Source organism: Oryctolagus cuniculus, chromosome 7 (genome assembly GCF_051225735.1).
Source record: "Oryctolagus cuniculus isolate XC-2025 breed Fujian yellow rabbit chromosome 7, ASM5122573v1, whole genome shotgun sequence".
Classification (NCBI taxonomy): Eukaryota; Metazoa; Chordata; class Mammalia; order Lagomorpha; family Leporidae; genus Oryctolagus; species Oryctolagus cuniculus.
In genome coordinates this window covers 82,118,138-82,138,803 of record NC_142873.1, presented here as the reverse complement: position 1 = coordinate 82,138,803, position 20,666 = coordinate 82,118,138, and the positions used below count along the sequence as shown (strand labels likewise).

General features: G+C 42.2%; 3 protein-coding genes across 6 annotated transcripts in view; 1 reads left to right on the top strand and 2 right to left on the bottom strand.

The window, feature by feature from the left end:
- Positions 1-20,666, bottom strand: part of LOC100346985 (guanylate-binding protein 7) — a 144,718-nt gene that overhangs the window by 48,733 nt on the left and 75,319 nt on the right. The gene's annotated exons all lie outside the window — the stretch shown is intronic.
- The window catches only part of LOC100347754 (guanylate-binding protein 7), a 63,204-nt gene that overhangs the window by 10,405 nt on the left and 32,133 nt on the right, over positions 1-20,666 (top strand). For 2 of the 3 annotated variants that reach the window (XM_089300414.1, XM_008264924.5), the window contains exons 2-5: positions 12,191-12,313; positions 16,133-16,328; positions 18,497-18,624; positions 20,424-20,533. In XM_089300414.1, the coding sequence (XP_089156540.1) occupies positions 16,139-16,328; positions 18,497-18,624; positions 20,424-20,533 (428 nt within the window). In that variant the 5' untranslated portion in view covers positions 12,191-12,313; positions 16,133-16,138. Of the gene's footprint in view, positions 1-12,183; positions 12,314-16,132; positions 16,329-18,496; positions 18,625-20,423; positions 20,534-20,666 lie in introns of those variants that run through there. The other variant, XM_070078116.2, reaches the window with a different exon arrangement.
- On the bottom strand, positions 66-12,121 carry LOC149125631 (uncharacterized). The gene is made up of 2 exons (XM_089300433.1): positions 11,711-12,121; positions 66-2,540 (listed from the first exon to the last, which is right to left on the bottom strand). Exons 1-2 carry the CDS (start codon positions 11,963-11,965, stop codon positions 2,328-2,330), a joined length of 468 nt encoding a protein of 155 aa, XP_089156559.1. The 5' UTR covers positions 11,966-12,121; the 3' UTR covers positions 66-2,327.

The window sequence follows — 20,666 nt, the reverse complement described above, 5'->3', positions numbered from 1 at the left end:
TTTTGTGTGCTAACACTTATGTTCAAGGTTTTTTATTTCTGGTTTATTCAACAACAAGAGACCTAGAATTCATGTTCTGCCAAGGTAATCTATAGTTTACTCTAATGTCTCTGTTAAGTTTAGATGAATAAAAACACATTAAGGCTTAAAAAGTTATGTTAAATATCATTTTGATTAAATTAGGTCTAAAAGTGTTAAAATCACCCTAACTAAATAAATGAATATCATTTCAAAATGTTAAAAAAATTCTATTTTAACCAGATACTCTAAGTTCTCTTGGCACCTTTAACAAACTTTCTAAAGATCAACGTTCTAAATTCTCTAAACTTTTGGTATCTCCAGTGGGCCCCTGTAGATGTCAAAAATATATCTCTAATCTATCAGAGATAAAAACCAATCGGGATGTTTAGATTAAAAGTGCTGCCAAGATGTAAAATGATTCAACAAAAATAAAATTAAAAAAAAAAAGAAAAATTCCTCACAACCCACAAGGACAATCATGAAAAAAATAAAATAAAAATTTGAAAGACCAACTTAATATAAAACAAAAAGGGGGAATCATACCCCCACAAGACCAGCTATGAATGGCCATGCTCACCTTAAATATTTTAAATTTTCCAAAACATCAGCCCTTGTCAGACTTTTGCAAACATTGGTCCCTCCAAGTACTCTACCTTTCAGTTAGGGTAAAATGGAAGGACCCATTAACGGGATGGTGGCAAGGACCAGACCCATTGATAAGTGCTGGTAGAGGATTTGGATGTGTCTTCCCTCAGAGGAGTTCCAATTCCACATGGGTACCTGCGAGAAACCAATATCTCCCCTTTGCCGAAGAAGGTCACCCAGGAGGACCCCCTCCTGAGGAGCAATTTTTCTTTTCTCTTACCGGGATAAAAAGGCCATATTGGACTCTCTGCCTCATTGTGACTGGATCATCATGGTACATCAGGAGTGCTGCTTTTATGTTAATCAATCCGCCATCATTCAGGACAAGATCAAGACCCTCCAAGAAGCTCTAATACCTGTGGTCGGGCCTTGGGGGATGGCTTCGTTATCTCCTCCCCCTTGTGGGCCCCTTGGTCTCCGTTGTCCTTGTAAATTTGTCTAAGATCACATCGCTGCGGTCCAGTTAATGGTGGTCTGACAACAACATGCCACTCTTTAAGAACCGGGTTATGCTGCTCTTTAAGCACCAGATTGGGAACCCTATACATCCACCATGACCACTGCTAAGATGTAAAGGTATAATACATCATACCCTGAGTTGCTGAGGTGGTAGCCAATGATGGGTAAGATCCCCTTGGGGCAGCCCTTAACAGCTGGAGTAGTAGTCAAAGACGGGTAAGATCCCCAGAGGGGGACAATCTAAGACAGACATGTTCCCTAAAGGGCTGACCCCAGTCAGCGGGGACAACATAATAAAGGCACACTCTGTGCTCAGTTCCTCTTTCTCTCTTTAATATAAAACAAAAAGGGGGAAATATTGGGCATTGCCTCAAATATCCATTACAAATGGCACCTGGTGGATGTTCGAGGGGTGTGTCTCCGGCTACTGTGGTTAAGCTACATAAGATCAGATCACTGGCAGGCATAGGTCCCCATTAATTCCAGACACATGGACAGTGCGTGATCCCTATGTTACTGTTGAATGGCAGGGTTCTTTTCTTCACACAAGAAAGAATTCAGGCATGAGACAGTGAGTAGTGGAAAGTAAAATAGGGAAGAGACATCCATTGACAAGTAAGAACATATGGGCACCTCTCTCGGACTGGGGAAGAGCGTGGTTACATGGTTGAGTGGCGAGATTACACCTGGGCAAGCAGGTGGGTGGCTCAGCAGAGAGAGGCAGAGGGCTGAGCAGTCCCATTGAGGCGGGGGGGGGGGTGTTAAGGAGATGGGTCTTTGTTTTCACACATCTCCTGAAACAAAGGATTTTATGGATGTAAATATTAAGAAGCTCCTATCTGAGTTTTCCCCTGAAGATATCAGACAGGAGGAAGCCTAGCTGCCTCTGTCCTAATCCAGGATCTGGAGCAGGGTATTTGAAATGCAGATACTGGGCTGCATCTGGAAGACTGTGGAAGATTGTCAGGCAGAAGGGGCAGGGACCCCCACCTGGCAGGTTATCGGGTAGGAGGGGGCAGGGCAGGATGCAAACACTGGGCTGCCCCTGAAACATTATCAGGATGACTTTGAGATGCAGATGCATATGCTGGACATAGACATCTTCTCTTTAGGCCTTTATGTCACACACACATAAGCTCACATCTGACTTCCTACCTAACATTCTCCCCTCAAGAGGGAATACCCAAAATTCTTCTTTGTGATTATGGATGGAGTTCCATTTCCTGTAGCTTCTTCAAAGCTGGCATATGGGTGTCGAGGAGGATTTGAGTATTTCCTCTTGCTATCTGTCTTACGGTCTGCAACAGTAGCCTTGGAAAGACTGTCCTGCTTGGTCCAAAGGGTTGCTCAGGTTGTCCAATGGAATGGGCTGGAAGCCTTGTCTGATGACCATTTGGAGTTCGACAGCTTTTATTCTGTTAGAGACAAAACACACAAGGGCATTAAAAACATACGGTCCAAAGAGAAGGAGCAAGATTACAGAAGTTATTGGGCCAAGCATAGGAAATAGCCAGGATTTCCATGACAAGATGTCAGGCTAGAAATCCCAACCCTGCTTGGCCTGGTCCTGGAGGTACTTGGTTTTCTCCAGGAAAAGTACGAATTTTGGGTTTTTACCTGTCCAGTCTGATTGACCCAAAGACAACATTCTTCCTGGAACACAGCACAGATACCTCCCAGAACAGCAGTTAGCATGTCCAATATTTCTTTCTTTCATAACCTTTTGTGACTTCCACACACCCTCTTCAACTTACTTGAAACATTCCATCATTTCCATTCCAGTCTAGAGTAAACTAGCCATCAGGATAAAGTCATTCTTACAAACCATGTCCTTTCCTTATTAAAAAAAACTCTTTCCTTCTTAACCTTTCTTACCAAGAACACTCTTTCCTTCTTAACCTTTCTTACCAAGTGCATATTTCTATACTTGTGATGTTTTCCATAGAGTCTGGTTGGCTCTTTCTACCTTACTGGAAGACTGAGGTCTCCATGCAAAGTGAAGGGGCCAGGTTATTCCTAGGGCCTTAAAAATCCCTTGTGTATCTGGGAGATGAAGGAAGGCCCATTGTTACTTTGTAAAGATTTTGGGAGACCAAAGCGTGGACTAACTTCCTTCAGGAGAATTTTGGCCATTGAGCTCTCTCAGTTCTGGTTGGGAAGGCTTCTACCAATCCAGTAAAGGTGTCTATAAGTACAAGCAGGTACCTATAGACTTGACAGAATGGCATCTGTGTAAAATCTATTTGCCATCCTTTCCCAGGGTAACTTCCCTTTTGCTGCATAGGTTTAATTAAAGGTGGAGGTTGAGACCCCTGGGGGTTATTCTCTCTTGTCCTTACCTAGTTCTAGAGCTCTGGTTAGGGTGATCAGTTCTGCTAACTGAGCAGAAGTTCCTGGGCACGAGCTTCAATAACATGCCATGCCATAACTCTTGCATACCCTGAGAAGCAGGTTCCATCCCTGACAAAGCTGCTTCCATCTGTGAACCAAACTTCATCTGCATTAGTTAGGGGCCTGTCTTTTAGGTCCCTTCTGCTGGCATAGATCAAGTCTATAGTCTCAGTACAGGAGTGGAGGGGACCACTTTCCCTTGGAACAGGCATTAAGGTAGTTGGATTCAAAATAGAGCAATGCCTTATTTTTACCTGAGGGTTTTCTAGAAGGAGGACCTGATATTTTAGTATTCTACAATCTGTGAGCTAGTGAGAGCCCTTGTGTTCTAATAGAGAATTTCTTTGATATGAGGTATAAAGGGCAATATCTTGTCCCAATGTAATTTTAGATGCCTCCTCTGTCGGCAAGGTGGCTGCTGCTAATATCCTTAGACAGGGAGGCCATCCTTGTGCAGCCATGTCTAAGGTTTTAGAAAAGTAGCTCACAGGCTGCTTTACAGGTCCCAGATCCTGAGTTAGCACTCCTAATGCAAATCCCTGCCTCTCAGTGACATACAGCTGGGAGCCCATATCCTCTCCGGGGCTGGTTTCCTCTCCCCTGGGGTGACAATAAGGGTTAAATAATTATCACTCTAATGGACTAGCAATGCTTTTTTTCCCTCTGGATATCTGGTAGCTAGTTTTGCTAGGAAGTTAAGCCAATGTACAATACTAGAGTCTCAGGCTGGGAAACGAAATAGACTAACAAATCATTTACATTCAACCATCTACATTATTGTGCACCCCCCTCAAGAGATAGGCCCTTTAAGTCCTCAGTGAGGACCTGCCCAAATAGGTGTAGGACTATCTAAGTTAGCTGTTACTGAAAGCCCTGGTTTTTTTTTGTTTGTTTGTTTTTGTTTTTGTTTTTAAGGAACTGGCAGGAAGGGCTTTCTAAGCTGAATACTATTTGTTTTTTTTTTATATATGTATTTATATTTTATTTTATTTAATGAACATAAATTTCCAAAGTACAGCTTATGGATTACAATAGCTTCCCCCCTATAACTTCCCTCCCACCCACAACACTCCCCTCTCCCACTCACTCTCCCCTTTCATTCACATCAAGATTAATTTTCAATTATCTTTATATATAGATCAATTTAGCATATATTAAGTAAAGATTTCAACACTTTGCACCCACACAGAAACACAAAGTGTAAAATACTATTTGAGTACTAGTTATAGCATTAAAAAAAACACCTAAGAGTAATTGTGTATTAATTACAGAGTTCAACCAATAGTTTTAAGTAGAACATAAAAAATACTAAAGGAGTAAAGTATTAAGTTCTTTTTTTTCTGTTTCTTTTTTGTTTATTTGTTTGTTATATAGTTTTTTTTTATTTAATAAATGTGAATTTACAAAGTGCAACTTTTGTATTGTTGTGGCTTCCCCCCCAACCTCCCTCCCTTCCGTGCCCCCCAACTCCCTCTCCCATCCCGCCCTTCATCGAATTTCATTTTCAATTACCTTCATACACTGAAGATCAACTTAGTATATACTAAGCAAGGATTTCAACAGGCTGCACTCACACAACCGCACAAGGTATAGGGTATTGTTCGACTAGTAGTGTTGTTTTAGGGCCTGTCTGGGTATGTGAGGCCCAGACCTATCCATGGGGTGCTGGAAGAGAATTGCAAGAGATGCAAATCTCCTTTAAGGGAGGCACCCTGTTGACTTACATTACATGGCTGGACTAGGAAGAGAGCTAGATAGGAGGCTGGTACAAATAGACAACTTATGTTCCACTCACCCTAGGCCATCCCCTCAATAGCAGTGACTAGAGTTGGAAGCTGGGCAGAGGCTGGGCAGAGCCAAAGGCTTTTTAGCACAGAGCCATAGAGCCTGCGGTTCTGAACCAAGAGTCCTTCGACACCCAGGGCAGTTTCACATCCCAGTGGCCTTGCTCTCGCCAGAGCTGACAGAAGCCAGTTTCTGTCACAACAGCTGCTTGCCCAATGCCCTGGCTCCTCATACCGGAAACAGATGCCATTTGGGGTGCACTGGCCTTGCTGGGTCTCCTTGATGGCAGATCACCATGTTAAGCAGCCATTGGTTGGCCTGTTGCCTATCTTTAGGTTGCTCCTGCTGCTAGCTTGCTCCTCATTTTCCTGGTCTCTAATAAAGTAGACCATGGAGTCAGTCTCTATGATGTCAGTCAAGGGGGTGCTCAACCCAACCCTGATTTTTGAAGATTTCTTTAATATCAGGGTGACATAGAAAACTATGATCATGGGCAAATATGACACTTAGTAAAAGTTAAAAGTTAAAAAAAAAACATGTTAAGACTGTGCCCATGAGGAGAACAATGACCTTTTAGGTAAGATCAACTGTGGTGACCTGCTTGCATGCTTTGAGGTCACCAGTACAACTTCTTATCTTTCCCTCAATTTGGTTTAAAAGGTGAGTTCTGCCCATTTACGGTGTACACCAAAAAACCAATGTAGCTGTAACATTACTCTATAGTTTTAACCTCTCTTTTTCTGGCTATGCTGTTTGGTCCTCTATACTGTGGCCAGGAATTATCACAGCAAAGATTAGTTATCCCTTATATAAGGTCTGGGGATCAAGCTGTACATCACAGTGGAGAGTCCTGCAGAACAGTAGTAACTTCCTTTCTGGAAGAGAAAAGAGGAGAAGTGAGGCAGCGAGTTGAGTCTTGCTTAGCCTGAATTCCTGGGCTTTCAGATTTAACTGGCATTTAACCAGTGTTTACTGTGTAGCCTGACTTAGAGGAGAAATTGTGACAGATGTCTCTGCCATCCTTCCAGTGGGTTATGGGTCTGGGTTTCTGGGTTTAACTACTCTTACTGTGTAACCCATAAGTTTAGGTTTTGGGCTCTGGGTTTTCACCATGTAGCCTGTGGACACTAGAGCTTTCTTGGGCTCCTGGAACCCAGTTCTCTAGCATCTGCCACATAACCATCTCCAATCATCTCTAAGTCTCTTTTGGAACACTTTCTCCCTTTTGGTTAGACCTCTGTTTGATCCACGTTTGAACTCGCAATACATTTGAACTAGCAATGCCTGGTTATTCAGCATTAGCTGGATGGAGACTTTGTCAGTCCCTCTTTAAAGGATCTGGCTTCTGAGCCAGAGACTGAAGCAGCTAGAAAGGAACATGTTTATAACTGAAGTTTAGCATCATTTTACATCGTGGCAGCACTTTTAATCTAAACAGCTGATTGGTTATTATCTCTGCAAGATGAGAGATATATCTTTTGACATCCCCACGGGCCCTCTGGAGATACCAAAAGTCCAGAGAATTTAGAACTGTGATTTTCAGAAAGTCTGTTAAAGGTGCCAAGAGTATCTGATCAAAATAGAATTCCTTAACATCCTGAAATGATAGTCATTCATTTAGTCAGGGTGATTTTAAGACTTTTAGACCAGATCTAGTCATAATGATACTTAGCAATGCTTTTCATCAATCTGAACTTAACAGAGACAGTAGAGTACACAATAGATTACTTCGGCAGAACATGAATTCTAGGTCTCTTACTGTCGAATATACCAGAAATAAAAAAAACCTTGAACATAAGAGTTAGCACACAAAATCATCTCAGAACTATTTAACAGAGTCAAACAGAGTTTACACGACCTAACTTTATTTATTTTAATTAATTTATTTTTGACAGGCAGAGTGGACAGTGAGAGAGAGAGACAGAGAAAGGTCTTCCTTTTCCATTGGTTCACCCCCCAATGGCCACTGCAGCCAGCGCGCTGCAGCTGGCACACTGTGCTGTCCCAAAGCCAGAAGCCAAGTGCTTCTCCTGGTCTCCCATGCGGGTGCAGGGCCCAAGGACTTGGGCCATTCTCCCCTGCCTTGCCGGGCCACAGCAGAGAGCTGGACTGGAAGAGGAGCAACCGGGACAGAATCTGGCACCCTGACCGGGACTAGAACCTGGTGTACCAGCGCTGCAAGTGGAGGATTATCTTATGGAGCCATGGCGCCGGCCACGACCTAACTTTAGAAATGGCATGGCAGAGTAACGGATTAAGCAGACACTGTTAAAAAGAGACGTTACTGTTTTTCCTAAAACAGATTAAGATTTAAGATTGAGACCATTTCCAGATATTTACTAACATTAGTACACATTTTTTTTAAACCCCCATTGTTGTAACAGAAGATCAGATTTCAACTTCAGGTCAGTGTAATTTTGGCATTAACACTAACTTATAGAAAACTCTGTAAACAATGTTTTAAAATCATAAACTTTTTAAAACTTTTTGTGACTTGCTCACACCTTCTGAACTTACACCCATAGTTACTTTTACATAGTCTTGAATTGTCATGTAGGGACAACCTATGTTCTCATAGGTTTATGAGAATACATGCTAACAAACCGAAACTGTCTCTCTTATCGAAGTTAAGATGTTAAAAGTATAAAAGTACACATAATACATTTTCCCATGTTTTACTTAGCACCAATGCCTAGATGGCTTAAGAAACTGAGTTATTAATGAATACCACACCATTATCTGAATTATTTTTAAAACCAAAATTATATTTCCATGCTTTTAAGTAACTAATAAGGATAACACCTCCTGAGCAGCAAACACGGATACTAGTGCATGCTTACAACTTTGAAAAGATCTCCATCTTTAAGAGAAACAAGTTTAAAGCATATCAAAGACATGTAAAACTGAGCAAGTGAACCAGGCAAACTAAAGTGTGTTTGCATTAACCCAATTTTTTGAACCAGTCTGTATTGGCTTACTTTAGTTAACAACATAAAGGCTTGTATACAGAGAATTCACTCTCATTTTTATAAGACCACTCTAGCTGGAAGGCAAAAACATGAATACAACATAGGTCTGACATCATTTATAGCATTTTAATGTACTTCGCATAATCTGAATTGATTCAAATAGCTGTTACTTTAACAAATCTAGAGTCTCCTCCTTTGAGAGTTCCAAGGCTCTGACTGGAAGCCTCAAAGTTGGAAAACTCCTTTGAATTTAAATTGTCAAACCATTTAGCCAAAAGTTAGTACGTTTAACCTGAGCATTTTAACCAAGGCTGTGGGTTAGATCTGATCAGAGTTAGGTAATCACTCAAACATTAAAGACAGGCAAATAACGTAAACAACTTCACATAGTAGTTTTCCCAATCAAGACTCAGTCCTGACAATAGAAAAATATGAAACCTTCAAGACACGTGAAAACTCTCATCAGCTAAGTCAGGGACAGCAGCACAGAAAAGAGCTGATCATCAGTGTAGGAGCCCATTGCTTAGGTTTCCATTAACTGCAAAGAGAAAGACCCATCAGGTTGGAAAGGGTTAATGGATTAAGGTTCTTGCTCCCTTAGGTAAGGCCAGCAGTAGCCAGAGGCATTTCCCTCCCTCCCCCCCCCCCTAATTAGGAGGGGTTTTTGAATTGGAAATGGAGAGGGAAAAAAAACAGCCCTAGGAAGCACTCTCCCTAGAGATATCTGGCCTTGCCTGCATGGGTGTGGCAGGCCAAGTTGACTGGAAGAGAGTGCAGAGAAAGGCTGTGGTCCCCATTAACAGGGAAGACTGAGCACGCTGGGGCCTAGAAGGACTGGCCCTGGGGTTGGGTAGGTGGACCACTTCACCAAGAGTGCTGGGAACCTCCTATAATTCAACCTAAGCCAGATCCAATCAGGACTACTGCAATCACTCAGTCAATTAAAACAGATAGTTAACTTTAGCTCCTTTCCAGATTCAGTCCTCAGGCAATCAAAGCTTAGCAACAGTAACAGGCAGTGCACAAAAACTTTGATGCACCAGAGCTACCATAAGTTGCAAAGACAGAAAACCCTCTACCAGGTTGGAAAGGGTTAATCAGTAAGAGCTTTTCCCCTTTCTTAGATGGAGAGACCTTGGAATTTTTTTTCCTCTCTTTCTCCTGGCCAGCTGTATAGGAATGGAGATGAGGAGAAACAAAGAGAGGGGGTGGGAGACCTGGGAGGAGAGAGAGGGAAAGCAACAGAGGACAAGATGTGAACTACAGCCCTCAGCTTCCCCTATGGATCTCAACTAGAGGAGAGCAAGGGAAAGGCCCTGATGTCTGCAGGCTGAGTGGGTGTTCGAAATCTCCTATTGCTCAAGATTGCCCACTACCTAGTTGTCCGAGTTTACCTGGAGGGCCAATATTAGCCTCTACCAAAGCTAGACCATGCTCGCGTAGCAATAGGCAGAGTGACCAGGCATCCCTCCAAGAGAGAGATCAGGTCCTCGGGTTGCAGGAGGTCTCCAGGTTCTCAGCCAAATGCCCTTCCTAATTTCCCTCCCATTCCTTACAATCCCTCTGGAGTTTGGGCTGTAGCTAAGCCATGGCCGGGGGGACTCCGCATTCTTGGAGAGCTGTGGGGTGCTGGACATTCAAGGTCACTTCCACAGATCCAGCCCTGCTTGAGGGAAGGAATACTGACCTCCGATGTCTTCTCAAAATCCCTTCATGGTTGCCAAAATGTTACCAGAGAATGGGTTCTTGTCTTCATGCAAGAAAGAATTCAGGCGTGAGACAGAGTAGTGGAAAGTAAAAAGTAGAAAAGTTTATTAGGGTAGGGGCATCCATAAGAATGGATGGCCACCTCTCCAGACAGGACCTGAGAGAGAGTGCCCAGTCACTCAGACTGGGTCGGGGGGAGCGAGGTTACATGGTTGAGTGGAGAGATTACACCTGACCAGCTCAGGCGGGCGGCTCAGCAGAGAGGAAGAGGGCTGAGCAAGCAGTCCGGTTGAGGCCAGGGGTTTTTAAGGAGATGGGTCTTTCTCTTCACATATCTCCTCCCTAAAGAAAGGATTTAGTTTTCCCTGAAGGTATCAGACAGGAGGAAGCCTAGCTGGCCCAGACCTGAGTTTAGAGGAAGGGTGAACAAGACCCCCTGGAGAACTGGGATCCAGAGCAGGGTATTTGAAATGCAGATACTGGGCTGCATCTGGAAGGTTATCAAGGCATAAGGGGCAGGGACTCACACCTGGCAGGTTATCAGGTAAGAGGGGGCAGGGCAGGATGCAAATAAGGGGCTGCCCCTGAAACTTTTATGGGATGACTTTGAGATGCAGATGCATATGCCAGACATAGATGTCTTTTCCTTAGGCCTTTATGTCACACACACATAAGCTCATATCTGACTTCCTACCTAACAAAACCTTATCATGCTGCACGGTGTGGTTGAGGCCTTACTTAGAATTCTTCTCTAAGTAAAAGACAAGATCTGGAAATAGAAGTTTGAGGCTAACCCAGCCCACAACAGCAGTAATACTCTGTAGCCACCCAGCAAGACTGAACTGATGGCAGAAGGTGTGCATGCTTGGGGGAGAGGCAAAAAAGATGCTTAGCCAGCTGCTATTGCAATACTATACACCATAATCCTGGATATGTGAATGGTTTGAAAAAATTCACGTTTATTTTTTGTGAAGTAACTCAAATTTGCCACAGAATTCGGATCCAGATTTAAGGTTAGTTTAAATTCTATTTTTGTGTTCTTTTCATCTGGGATAAATTTAAAGAAGCAATCCCTTTGTGCAGTTTGTATCCTCATTGTGGATGCAAATGCACAGGCAGGCTGGTGAGACTCTGAAAGGTCTTCACAAATGCTTTCTCTTCCACTGGCATTTCATTTGCAAAGCAAGTCACATGGTCAACCTCATAAACACAGTGGGGAAATACCTATGAGACAAGAGGCAAGTGTGAATAACCATGAATAATCACATCTACTACACTGGCAAATTGACCTAACCAGAAGCAGAGTTATGACATGTGTATACAATTGGTGATGGACTATAACACATTGTGTGGTCAGGGTTAATACTGACTGGTACATATGAGTGTACCTTTGCTTTTATCATATGCATACTATCTCTAAAGCCAAAGGTAGCACTCATTTCCTTAGCACGATTTAAGGTAAATACCACCGCCCTTTATGGGGATGGAGGGAAATAAATGCTGACTTTATGAAGATGCCTGCCCTCTCTAATGGAGCTGAGAGGTGCGCTGAGAACTGACCTGACAGCAGGTCCCTGCTATTTTGAAAACTTCAGTCTCATTCCTTGAGAGAGAGCAGACTGGAGCTAAGCTAAAAATCAGATGGTGAAGCCTTGCGTAGATGAATCTGTCCTTTTAAAAAATGGGAATTTCGGGCATTTGGAGTAGTGAGAGCTGAGCCACCTTCAGCTTACCTGAGCCACCCTCACAGGGCTGCGCATACGTGAAGGGGCCCTTTCTGAGGTCTGCCTGGAGCCCAGGGTGCTTGCCTGTGTGTCCTCAGCAATCCCCAGCAGCAGCCAGAGCAGGCGCCCCCTCCAGCGATCCCACTGATGGACTTCGGAGGATGTGGCGCTTGTCCCTGCCAGGCTCCTGTGCAAGTCGCTGGGCCTGTTCTCCAGGGCAGTCAGCTTGCCCAGGAGTGTGCGGTGTAACCCAGGCAGTGCCATCAGGGATGCCACACAGCAGTGATGTGGCACGGGTGGCTCCTGATTCAAGCATGGCCGAGTGGACACAGGGACGGCTCTCCGTCTGTGAGGAGAGGGGCGCAGAAGTTCAGAAACTGGCCGGGATCCGCGGACTTTCCTGGGTTTCCTGACACTTTGCAAACCACGCAACTATGGAATGTGGTTTTGGTTTCGGTTTCCGTTCTCCTCCTCTCTGCCCTATTTCAGAGGTCGGATAGGCTTTGTTTCCCAGCTCAACAGTGGGTTTCCGAGGAGCCAGATGAGAAGCAGACCTCAAGAGGTGTGTGCGGGCAGCAGAGAACTTGGCCTTGACTGAGGCGCCCAGACCCGGTGAGTGCGCGCCGGCGCTTGGTTGTCCTTGCCCCTTCCCTTCACTGACAGCGACCACAACGGATTCCTAGCGCAGGCTGGGCACGGGCGGTGGGCACGGACAGCGAGAGGACGGCGCCGGGACCTTGGCGGGTGTCCAGCGAGCGCTTTCTCCAGGCGGCTCAGCGTCTCTGCGGGGTGTAGAGGCGGCGGCGGCTCGCCGGGTGGGGTGTCCCTCGCATGCGCTGCTCCTGCTCGGGCTTCCTCCAGGGGCTGCAGCCCAGCCGCGCGCCGGGCGCGGAGGAGGGATGGATCCCCCTCTCTTTAGCGCACAGGGACCCAGATCCAGCCCCTGGCAGAGGCGCTGCTGTGGAGTCCCTCCCTCCTGCCTCCCTTCTCCTGTGTGCATACCTCTCCTGGCTGTCACCTGCTGGACCTTGAGAAACAGAGAAAAGATCCTTATCTTAGACAAGTTAAATCCTTGAAGTTTCACTTGATTTTTTTTTAAAACCACATTTAATATTCCAGAGACCACAAAGTTAAATTTCATGGAATCCTAATCTCACTTTCACTAATCAACTGTTTGAATAACTGTGGTCTAATCACACGCGCGTACATACACTTTTAGAGTGCACAGTGCTTACAAGAACTGCATCAGAGTGATCCGAGGGACTTGTGAGAAGTTCCTAATGTCAGGCATTTGCAGCCCTCAGCCCACGTGACTCTGCTGGATAGTAACCTTTGGAAACCATTGGTCTACAGCCATCTAACAGAGCTGTTTTCTCCACCTGTTACTTGGTGTTGCAAGTTTCCTGATTTGTGCTCTATTGTATATTTGTGCAGTGTTTTATCTACCCTTCATCTGGACGGACTCTTAGGTTTCTGTGTTTTGTGGTTATTGTGAACAGTACAGCAGATGTCCCTTCAACACACTGGCTTCATTTCCCTTGCATATATACCCAGTGATGGAATTGCTACATCAGGTGGCAGTTCTCCTTGCAGTTTTTTGAAGAACTTCCAAACTGTTTTCCACAATGACCATCCTAATTTACATTTCCACCTACAAAGGGCAAGGACTCCCTTTTCTCCACTTGTTGGCCAGCACTTGTTATCTTTTGTGTTTTGATAATACTCCATCTAACTGGAGTGAGGTGATGGCTCATGCTGGTTTTTCATATGCATTTCCCTGGTTCTTAGTGAGGAGGTTGAGCTTTCTCCATGTGTCTGATGAAATCTTGTCATCTGCAACAACATGGTTGGGACTGGAGGTGATTATGTTATGTGAAATAAGCTAAGGACAGAAAGACAAGCCCATCATGATTTCACTTACATATGGAATCTTAAAGTATCATCTCATAGAAGTTGAGAGTATCATTTCTAGAGACTGGGAGCTGAGCAGGTAGGAAGGCATGGGGAAAGGTAATTTAACAGATGGAACATTATGGTTGGATAAGAGTAAGAAGCTCTGGTGTCTGTTAAACATAGGGTCACTACAGGTAGAGATATACTATATATTTTTCTTAAAAACAGAATAATCTAGAAGAAAAAATTTTGACTGCTTTATCCATTAAGAAATGATAAATATTTGAGGAGGTATATATGTTTAACTTGATTGGATATTATACAATGCATGTATCAACATATCATAAGGCACCCCAAACTTGTATAATTTTAAAAAGCTTTATTTATTTGAAATGCAGAGGGACAGAGAGATACAAGAGATACAGAGAGTGGAAGAGAGAGAAAGAGAGATTTCCATCAGTGATATCACTCCTCAAATGCCTGTTTAACCTGGGGCACACAACATACATCCCAAATATGTACAATTTTTGTGTCAGTTAAATATTTAAAAAAATAAAAAAATTCTTGATTTCAATAATTAGAATGTTTTGCATTAAAGAAAGAAACAAAGGAAACATTGTAAACTAATCTATTCCTTCTCCAAATCAAAATTTATACTCTGAGCAAAATATTCTACAATTCCTCTGGTTTATTACATGGCAATAAAAATCTCATCTTTCACTGCTCTACTTCTGCTCCCAACCACCTATAAAAAAGAAAAGAAATTTCAATAAATGGTTGTTAAAAAACAAATTGATGCTTTTATCTAGCAGAGATCCTGGATATTTATAATTTCTTGATAATTTTCTGCTTAGAGAACATATAGGTACATATTAGTACATTTGCTTGTTCATTGTGTGAAAAGTATTTTAATTATGCAAATTAAAAATTTCTCCTTGAGAACATTTTTCTCAGCATTATGTTACTGAATCAGGCAGTGATTAAAATCATGATATTCCTATCACTGATAGGAAAGTCCAGGCTCACACAGGAGAGTTGTTTTCAAGATCACCAGATGATGAGGGATTTGTACTCCAGGCTTTGAACCCTTGAAGTCCAAGTCTAGCATTGTGCTTTGACATCCCAGGACAACTCTAGAGTCCCCTTGCTTGACTCATTCTCCCTCCGTTATCCCTTCTAACTGGATGCTCCCGCCTGTTTATCCTTGCTTGCTGGAGCCCTGGGGAGCTGTGTCACTGTTTCTGTACAAAGCCAGTCCTTCACCTTCCTTTAGGAATTATACCATCTGCCTTCTCAGGAACTATTTTTAAGCTTTGCTTATATAGGAATGATTACAATACAGAGATGATTTTAAGAGCATTTTAAGAGATATTTAATAATCACTAGATTTTTTCCTTATTAGTATATCCATTCTATAGAAGAAGAACTAGAGGCACAGAGAAGTTAATAATATCTTTGGTGGTCACATAGGTAGTAAAGTTATATGAACATGCGAATGCTGCTTAGCATTGTTTTCAAGAAAGAAAGTGACAGTCCAAGCTGACTGTTTTCTGAATCTGAGTTTCATGCTATGCTCTACTTATTACATTTCACCCAGGTGTGGGATTCTGTCAGATCTGGCCAGATCCTAGATACCCAGGCTCCTGAATCTCCTCCCTATCACCGATAGATATGAAGTATCTGTTTCTGACAGTTAATAAAGTCTTGGAAGTATTGAATAACTTATTGAAAAACAAATAAAGTATTTGTCTAGTTACTCTGAGCCTCCGTTCTTCCTGTTTTGAGAAAAGCTGAGGTCTTCATCTTGCTTCCATCTTTAATGGTCCTCCTCCATGCAGCCCGCTGTGCTCCCACGGGTTTCTCAGTCTGTTTTCATCCGATTCATTCCTCCCTTTCTCGGGAGGTCCTCCTTGACTACCATATATGTGTGATTTAACCCCCAACCCTCCCCATTCCTCTTTCTCTGCTAATTTTCTTCTGAGAGCATACCATTATTTTAACATAGTTTGTTTTTATTTATTTTATGTATTTACTATCGTCCCTCACTGGAACAGACCTCCATGCAACAGGAATTTAAGTCAGTTTTGTTCACTGCTTGATACTGTGTACTTAGAACAAGGTACAGGACATAGCAGCTACCATGAAATATTTGGTGGATTAATGAGAGACATAGTTTTCCTGGAATGCCTTTACTGACCACTCTTTATCTCCTTATTATCATGTTCTGCCCCTACGTGTCTCAAATGTTTGTGTTCTTAGGGATCTGACATCAGCACTTTGCCTTTCTTGTTCTATTCTGAAAGAGTTTTGGCAAAGCTTTTTTAGAATTCTTGTAGAAATTGTCAAGTAAAATATGTAAGGCATCTGTGCTAGACCTTGACATGCTACGCAAGTATTTTTTCGTTTAGAGACATATAAAACATAGGAGATTGATATACACATTCCACAAGCAAAAAGCTCATGTGTATTTGTCCCCCAGAACCACTAGAGATGACTGCAGGATCCCATATTCGACTGAGTGGTTTTTCTGGGTTACAGGTTACCATGGCAACTGATACTACCATGAAGATCCCTATCTGTTTAGTGGAAAATTGGGAAGAGCAGCTGACAGTGAATCCTAAAGCACTGGAGATTCTTAACCAGATATCTCAGCCTGTGGTGGTGGTGGCCATTGTGGGATTGTATCGTACAGGAAAATCCTACCTCATGAATCGTCTGGCAGGACAGAACCATGGTGAGTGTGGACCACAGCAGGCGCCGTTAGCTTGGCACTAGTGACAACATAGGGTGGTCACTCCTTGTCTCTAGTCACTGTAAAGAAGAACATGACTCCTCCAAAGAAGAAACTTCTTATTCTCCCCTCCAAATGTATAACCTCAGCCATGCGTGTCCATTCTTTATTCCATTACTGGAGAGTTCCCTCTTTCAAAAGATCCACTCCACTAGTCTTCCTTTTTGTTACATTTGTATAATTCATTTTTATTTATTGAAGGGCGGAGAGACACACAAAGAAGGAGAGATACAGAGACAGAGATCTTCCATCCATTGGTTCAATCCCAAATGCTCTCAACAGCTGAGGCTGGGGCAGGTCAAAGGCAGGAACCCAGAACCCCACCCAGGATTCACAGGCATCCTAGTACTTGTGTTGCCACTTGCTGCCCACCATCTACTAGGAAAAACAAAAAGAAAGAAATTTGTTTCCACTTCAGGTTCATGAGCAGGATCAGATTACCACTTTCTCTCTTTGGGTGTGACTCACTATGTGTGTGATTTTTTTTTTTTTTTTAATGAAGTAACTTTAAAAGGTTTGTAGAAAACAGAACTAAAAGGTAAGTTTATTTTTGTGCAAAAGTTTTTTTCAAATCCATGCATTTCAGAGATCTTCAAGATTCATGGAAACTGTATTATGAAAAACTATGTAGGACTTTAATTTTTTTGTGCTGAATTAAGTTACCATTTAATTCTGTTTTTCCCCAAATTTTTGAAGTATCACTTCCATTCCTTTTTGCGAGTGGGATCACAGGGTGTTGGATTCATCCTTATTGATCAGGGAGCAATAAGATATTTCCACGGTGTAGGAAAGAGCAGACCATCTCAGACTATCCTCTCAGTGAGAGCATCCAGGGAGTCAAAGGAGATTGACCTGAACCATGCAGATGATGAACTTGGAGGTATCCAGTGACATCCATTTCTCTTGTCAGTTGAAGGAAGCATTGACATATGGCAGATGGTCAAAATCCAGGACTGCTGGATAGCAAATATCATCCACTGGTTCCTGGGCATGATCCTCGAATTATCTCCCTATGGGTTTCAGCCTTTGGAAAGCACAGCTCTCTTCTGCCTTTCCTTAATTTATATCTCCCTCCTGAGGCACAGAACACGGGATTCATCTTTAGCTTTAAGAAGAGAAAGCAAAAGGTTAAAATGAGGAGGGAGAGATGGGATGAGTAAAATCACAAAAGCTATTGTATCAGTCTAAGTTCTGGCAGGACACACATGGCCTGCTCAGAAGATAAGTGAAGAGAATTCAATGGAGGGACTACTTATAAGGGCATAGACTGTGTAAAAGGAACCCATAAGAGTGAAAAAGCACATATAGAATAGCAGTAACAACAGCCAGGTGGACATTACCACCCCTGCATCTAGGCAGACAAGCAAAGAGTAGATGCTGGGATTCGGTGAAGACCAGAACTGTTGCATGGAGCTGCGTGACCTGACAGAGAGGACTGAACCACTGGGATGCTGAGGCCCAGCAAGGTGGAAGCAGAAGGAACACGTGCCTGCCTTCCTGTCTCCTGTGAGGCTTCCCACCGATGGAACACTAGGAGAAGCTGGGAGGCGAGAGAGTTCTTTAGGCTTAGATAAAATAAGTGGGTTAGTAGACTTCTACTAGCTCTACCAAGTGATGTAGTTTGAGTCTTTGAAAGAAAGGACATTTCTTTTTTTTTTTTAATTTTTTTTTTTTGACAGGCAGAGTGGACAGTGAGAGAGAGAGACAGAGAGAAAGGTCTTCCTTTGCCGTAGGTTCACCCTCCAATGGCCACCGCGGCCGGCGCGCTGCAGCCAGCGCACCGTGCTGATCCGATGGCAGGAGCCAGGTACTTATCCTGGTCTCCCAACATTTCTTTAGAAGATAATATATATATATATACATATATATCACTTATATATAATCATCTATTATAAAATTTGATATGACTGTATGATATAAGCTTGTAATGTGTAATAATTATATTATGATACATATTTATATAATTATATATACATATATATATAAAATTTGTTTTCAGAGAATGCATATTTTCCTGACCTAGCCTGCATTCCTACAGGTTTAATGAATATAACCCCTGGCCACCCTGGTTGCCTACTCTCAGGGTTTTTTAATTATTCTCTTTCCTTCAGGCTTCCCTCTGGGATCCACAATAAAATCCGAAACAAAGGGCATCTGGATGTGGTGCGTGCCCCACCCCTCCAAGCCAAACCAAATCCTGGTCCTCCTGGACACTGAAGGCCTGGGCGATGTGCAAAAGGTAAGCCAGACAATGTTATCTGCCCTCAGCTGTGCTCTTACAGTTTAACTGGCACATCACTTCACTTTCTCTGACACATTTCTCTTAATTGCAAATCCAGTAATGGGCACTGAGGTTAAATTCTGTTTCTTTAAACTTCTTTATAACCTCAACCACTTTGATATATGATGAAGAGAGATTATTCTTATTTTTAATTCTGGAGTAATTATTTATTTAATGAATACCAAGGAGCAAGTCAGTTCCAGGACTCTGCACTAAGCACTAAAGATAAAATTGTAAATAAGGTAATGGGTAGAGCCTAGTTGTAGAGACTACAACAAAATCTGCACACAGTATCACCAGCGCAAAAAGTGGGGAACCAATCTAATCATTTAAATTACAAGAGATTCCTAAGAAAGCTCTATTGCATTAAATCAATAGAATCTATTAAAAATGGGAAGTTCATTGAAGTGGAGGTAGCAACTATGAAAATATGGTTTCTGTGAAGAAATTTGTTTAAATCATCTTTAGAAAAACTTCTGTTTATTATTAGATTTTTAATCCAACTCTCTGAGTTTTGATGATCAATTCTTAACTGATTTCTTTGAAACCATGAACTACCCCAACCCCCAACCAAAAATCATGTATTGGGCGATTTTAAGCATTTTGTCTTCATAGTATTAGGTACAATCACTATTGTTATTCATTTAAGAGTCTCAGTCTAAAAACAAGAAGCAGCAATAGATCTTTAGCTTTTCTTCTTTTGGGAGAAAAGCACCAACTTAGAAATCGATTTTAATAATTCAGTTTTGAACTAGTGATCTTTATCTAATTATAACCAATATGGAATATTGGTTATTAATAAATAATACTTTCCATGAACCTATTCAAGTAATTAAATTTGTTAAAGGATCAAAGCAAAACAAAATATAAAGTGTATAAGAGATACGACTGGCTGACCTTGTGACTCATACTGTGATAGGGTAATGCCTTCTACGTCTTCACAGGAATCTCATTTCCAGCCTCCCCTCCCACTCCAGCCTGTGTACTCAGCACTTCCATCAAGTGGGATAATTTTTAATGCCTTTATGTGACTATGAGCTAAAAGTTCCAACTTAGCTTCTGTTAGTTCTTTGTCTGCTGGATCCCTTCATCTTCACAAATCCTTTTTCTATCTATCAACTCTTCAAATCTCAGGTATTTTCTATTTACTGCCATCATATCCCAGTCACACAGAATCCCTTCTCATTCTGAATTCACAGTAATTATTCACATCCATAGGCCTCCGTATCTTCACCTTTGTTTTGTTGTTTGGTCTCGGACAACTTTGAATTCTGCTCATAGGGAGGATTATCATTTTGGTTACATTTATATAGTGACATGTTTGTTGCTCTATAACATCATCCTCTTGAGGTTAAAAAATTCTCATATGGAACTTCATAAGCACAAAACAAATGCAGGCTCTATGCTGGTGAAGAATTGTTGAACTTATTGTATAGGATTTCTGTCCATGTTATAGTTATTACGAAAAAAGTTTACAGTGAGATACTTCTATACTTACTAGTAGACACCTGTGTTTAAGCACTTTATTAAATACTTGGACAGTAACAGTGTCATTCAGTTATTTGAATATCTATACAAACTGAGTGTGGTCATAGTATATCAAGACTGCATTTCATTTTTGAATTATATTTGAAATTTGTTATTTACCCTAATCTTCAGTTATAATATAGCCACAGTGTGAACAAGCAACCAAATGAATGAAAGGTGAGTAAATGAACAGTAGTTGTGTAAGTCCCTTGTTTCAATGGGTTTTCCAGGGAGACCCTGAGAATGACTCCTGGATCTTTGCCCTGGCTGTGCTTCTGAGCAGCACCTTTGTCTACAACAGCCTGGGCACCATCAACCACCAGGCCCTGGAGCAACTGCAGTATCCTTCTAGAAATGGAACTTCCATATTTCACTGAGCTTAGGAGAATGGCAGTTGAGACTATTTCTTCTTTATGTAACTAAATTTTCCTGGGTCATTAAGAGTGGACACAGGGAGAAGGGGAGTGTTTGTC

What these genes read in the sequence shown, in the direction of transcription:
- LOC149125631 (XM_089300433.1), bottom strand. Translation starts at nt 11,965, where the DNA reads ATGGCACTGCCTGGGTTACACCGCACACTCCTGGGCAAGCTGACTGCC. An exon ending in GCCCTGTGAGGGTGGCTCAG is followed by an intron (nt 2,541 to 11,710) that starts GTAAGCTGAAGG and finishes TGTCTCTAACAG; the next exon opens with AATAAAAGCTGTCGAACTCC.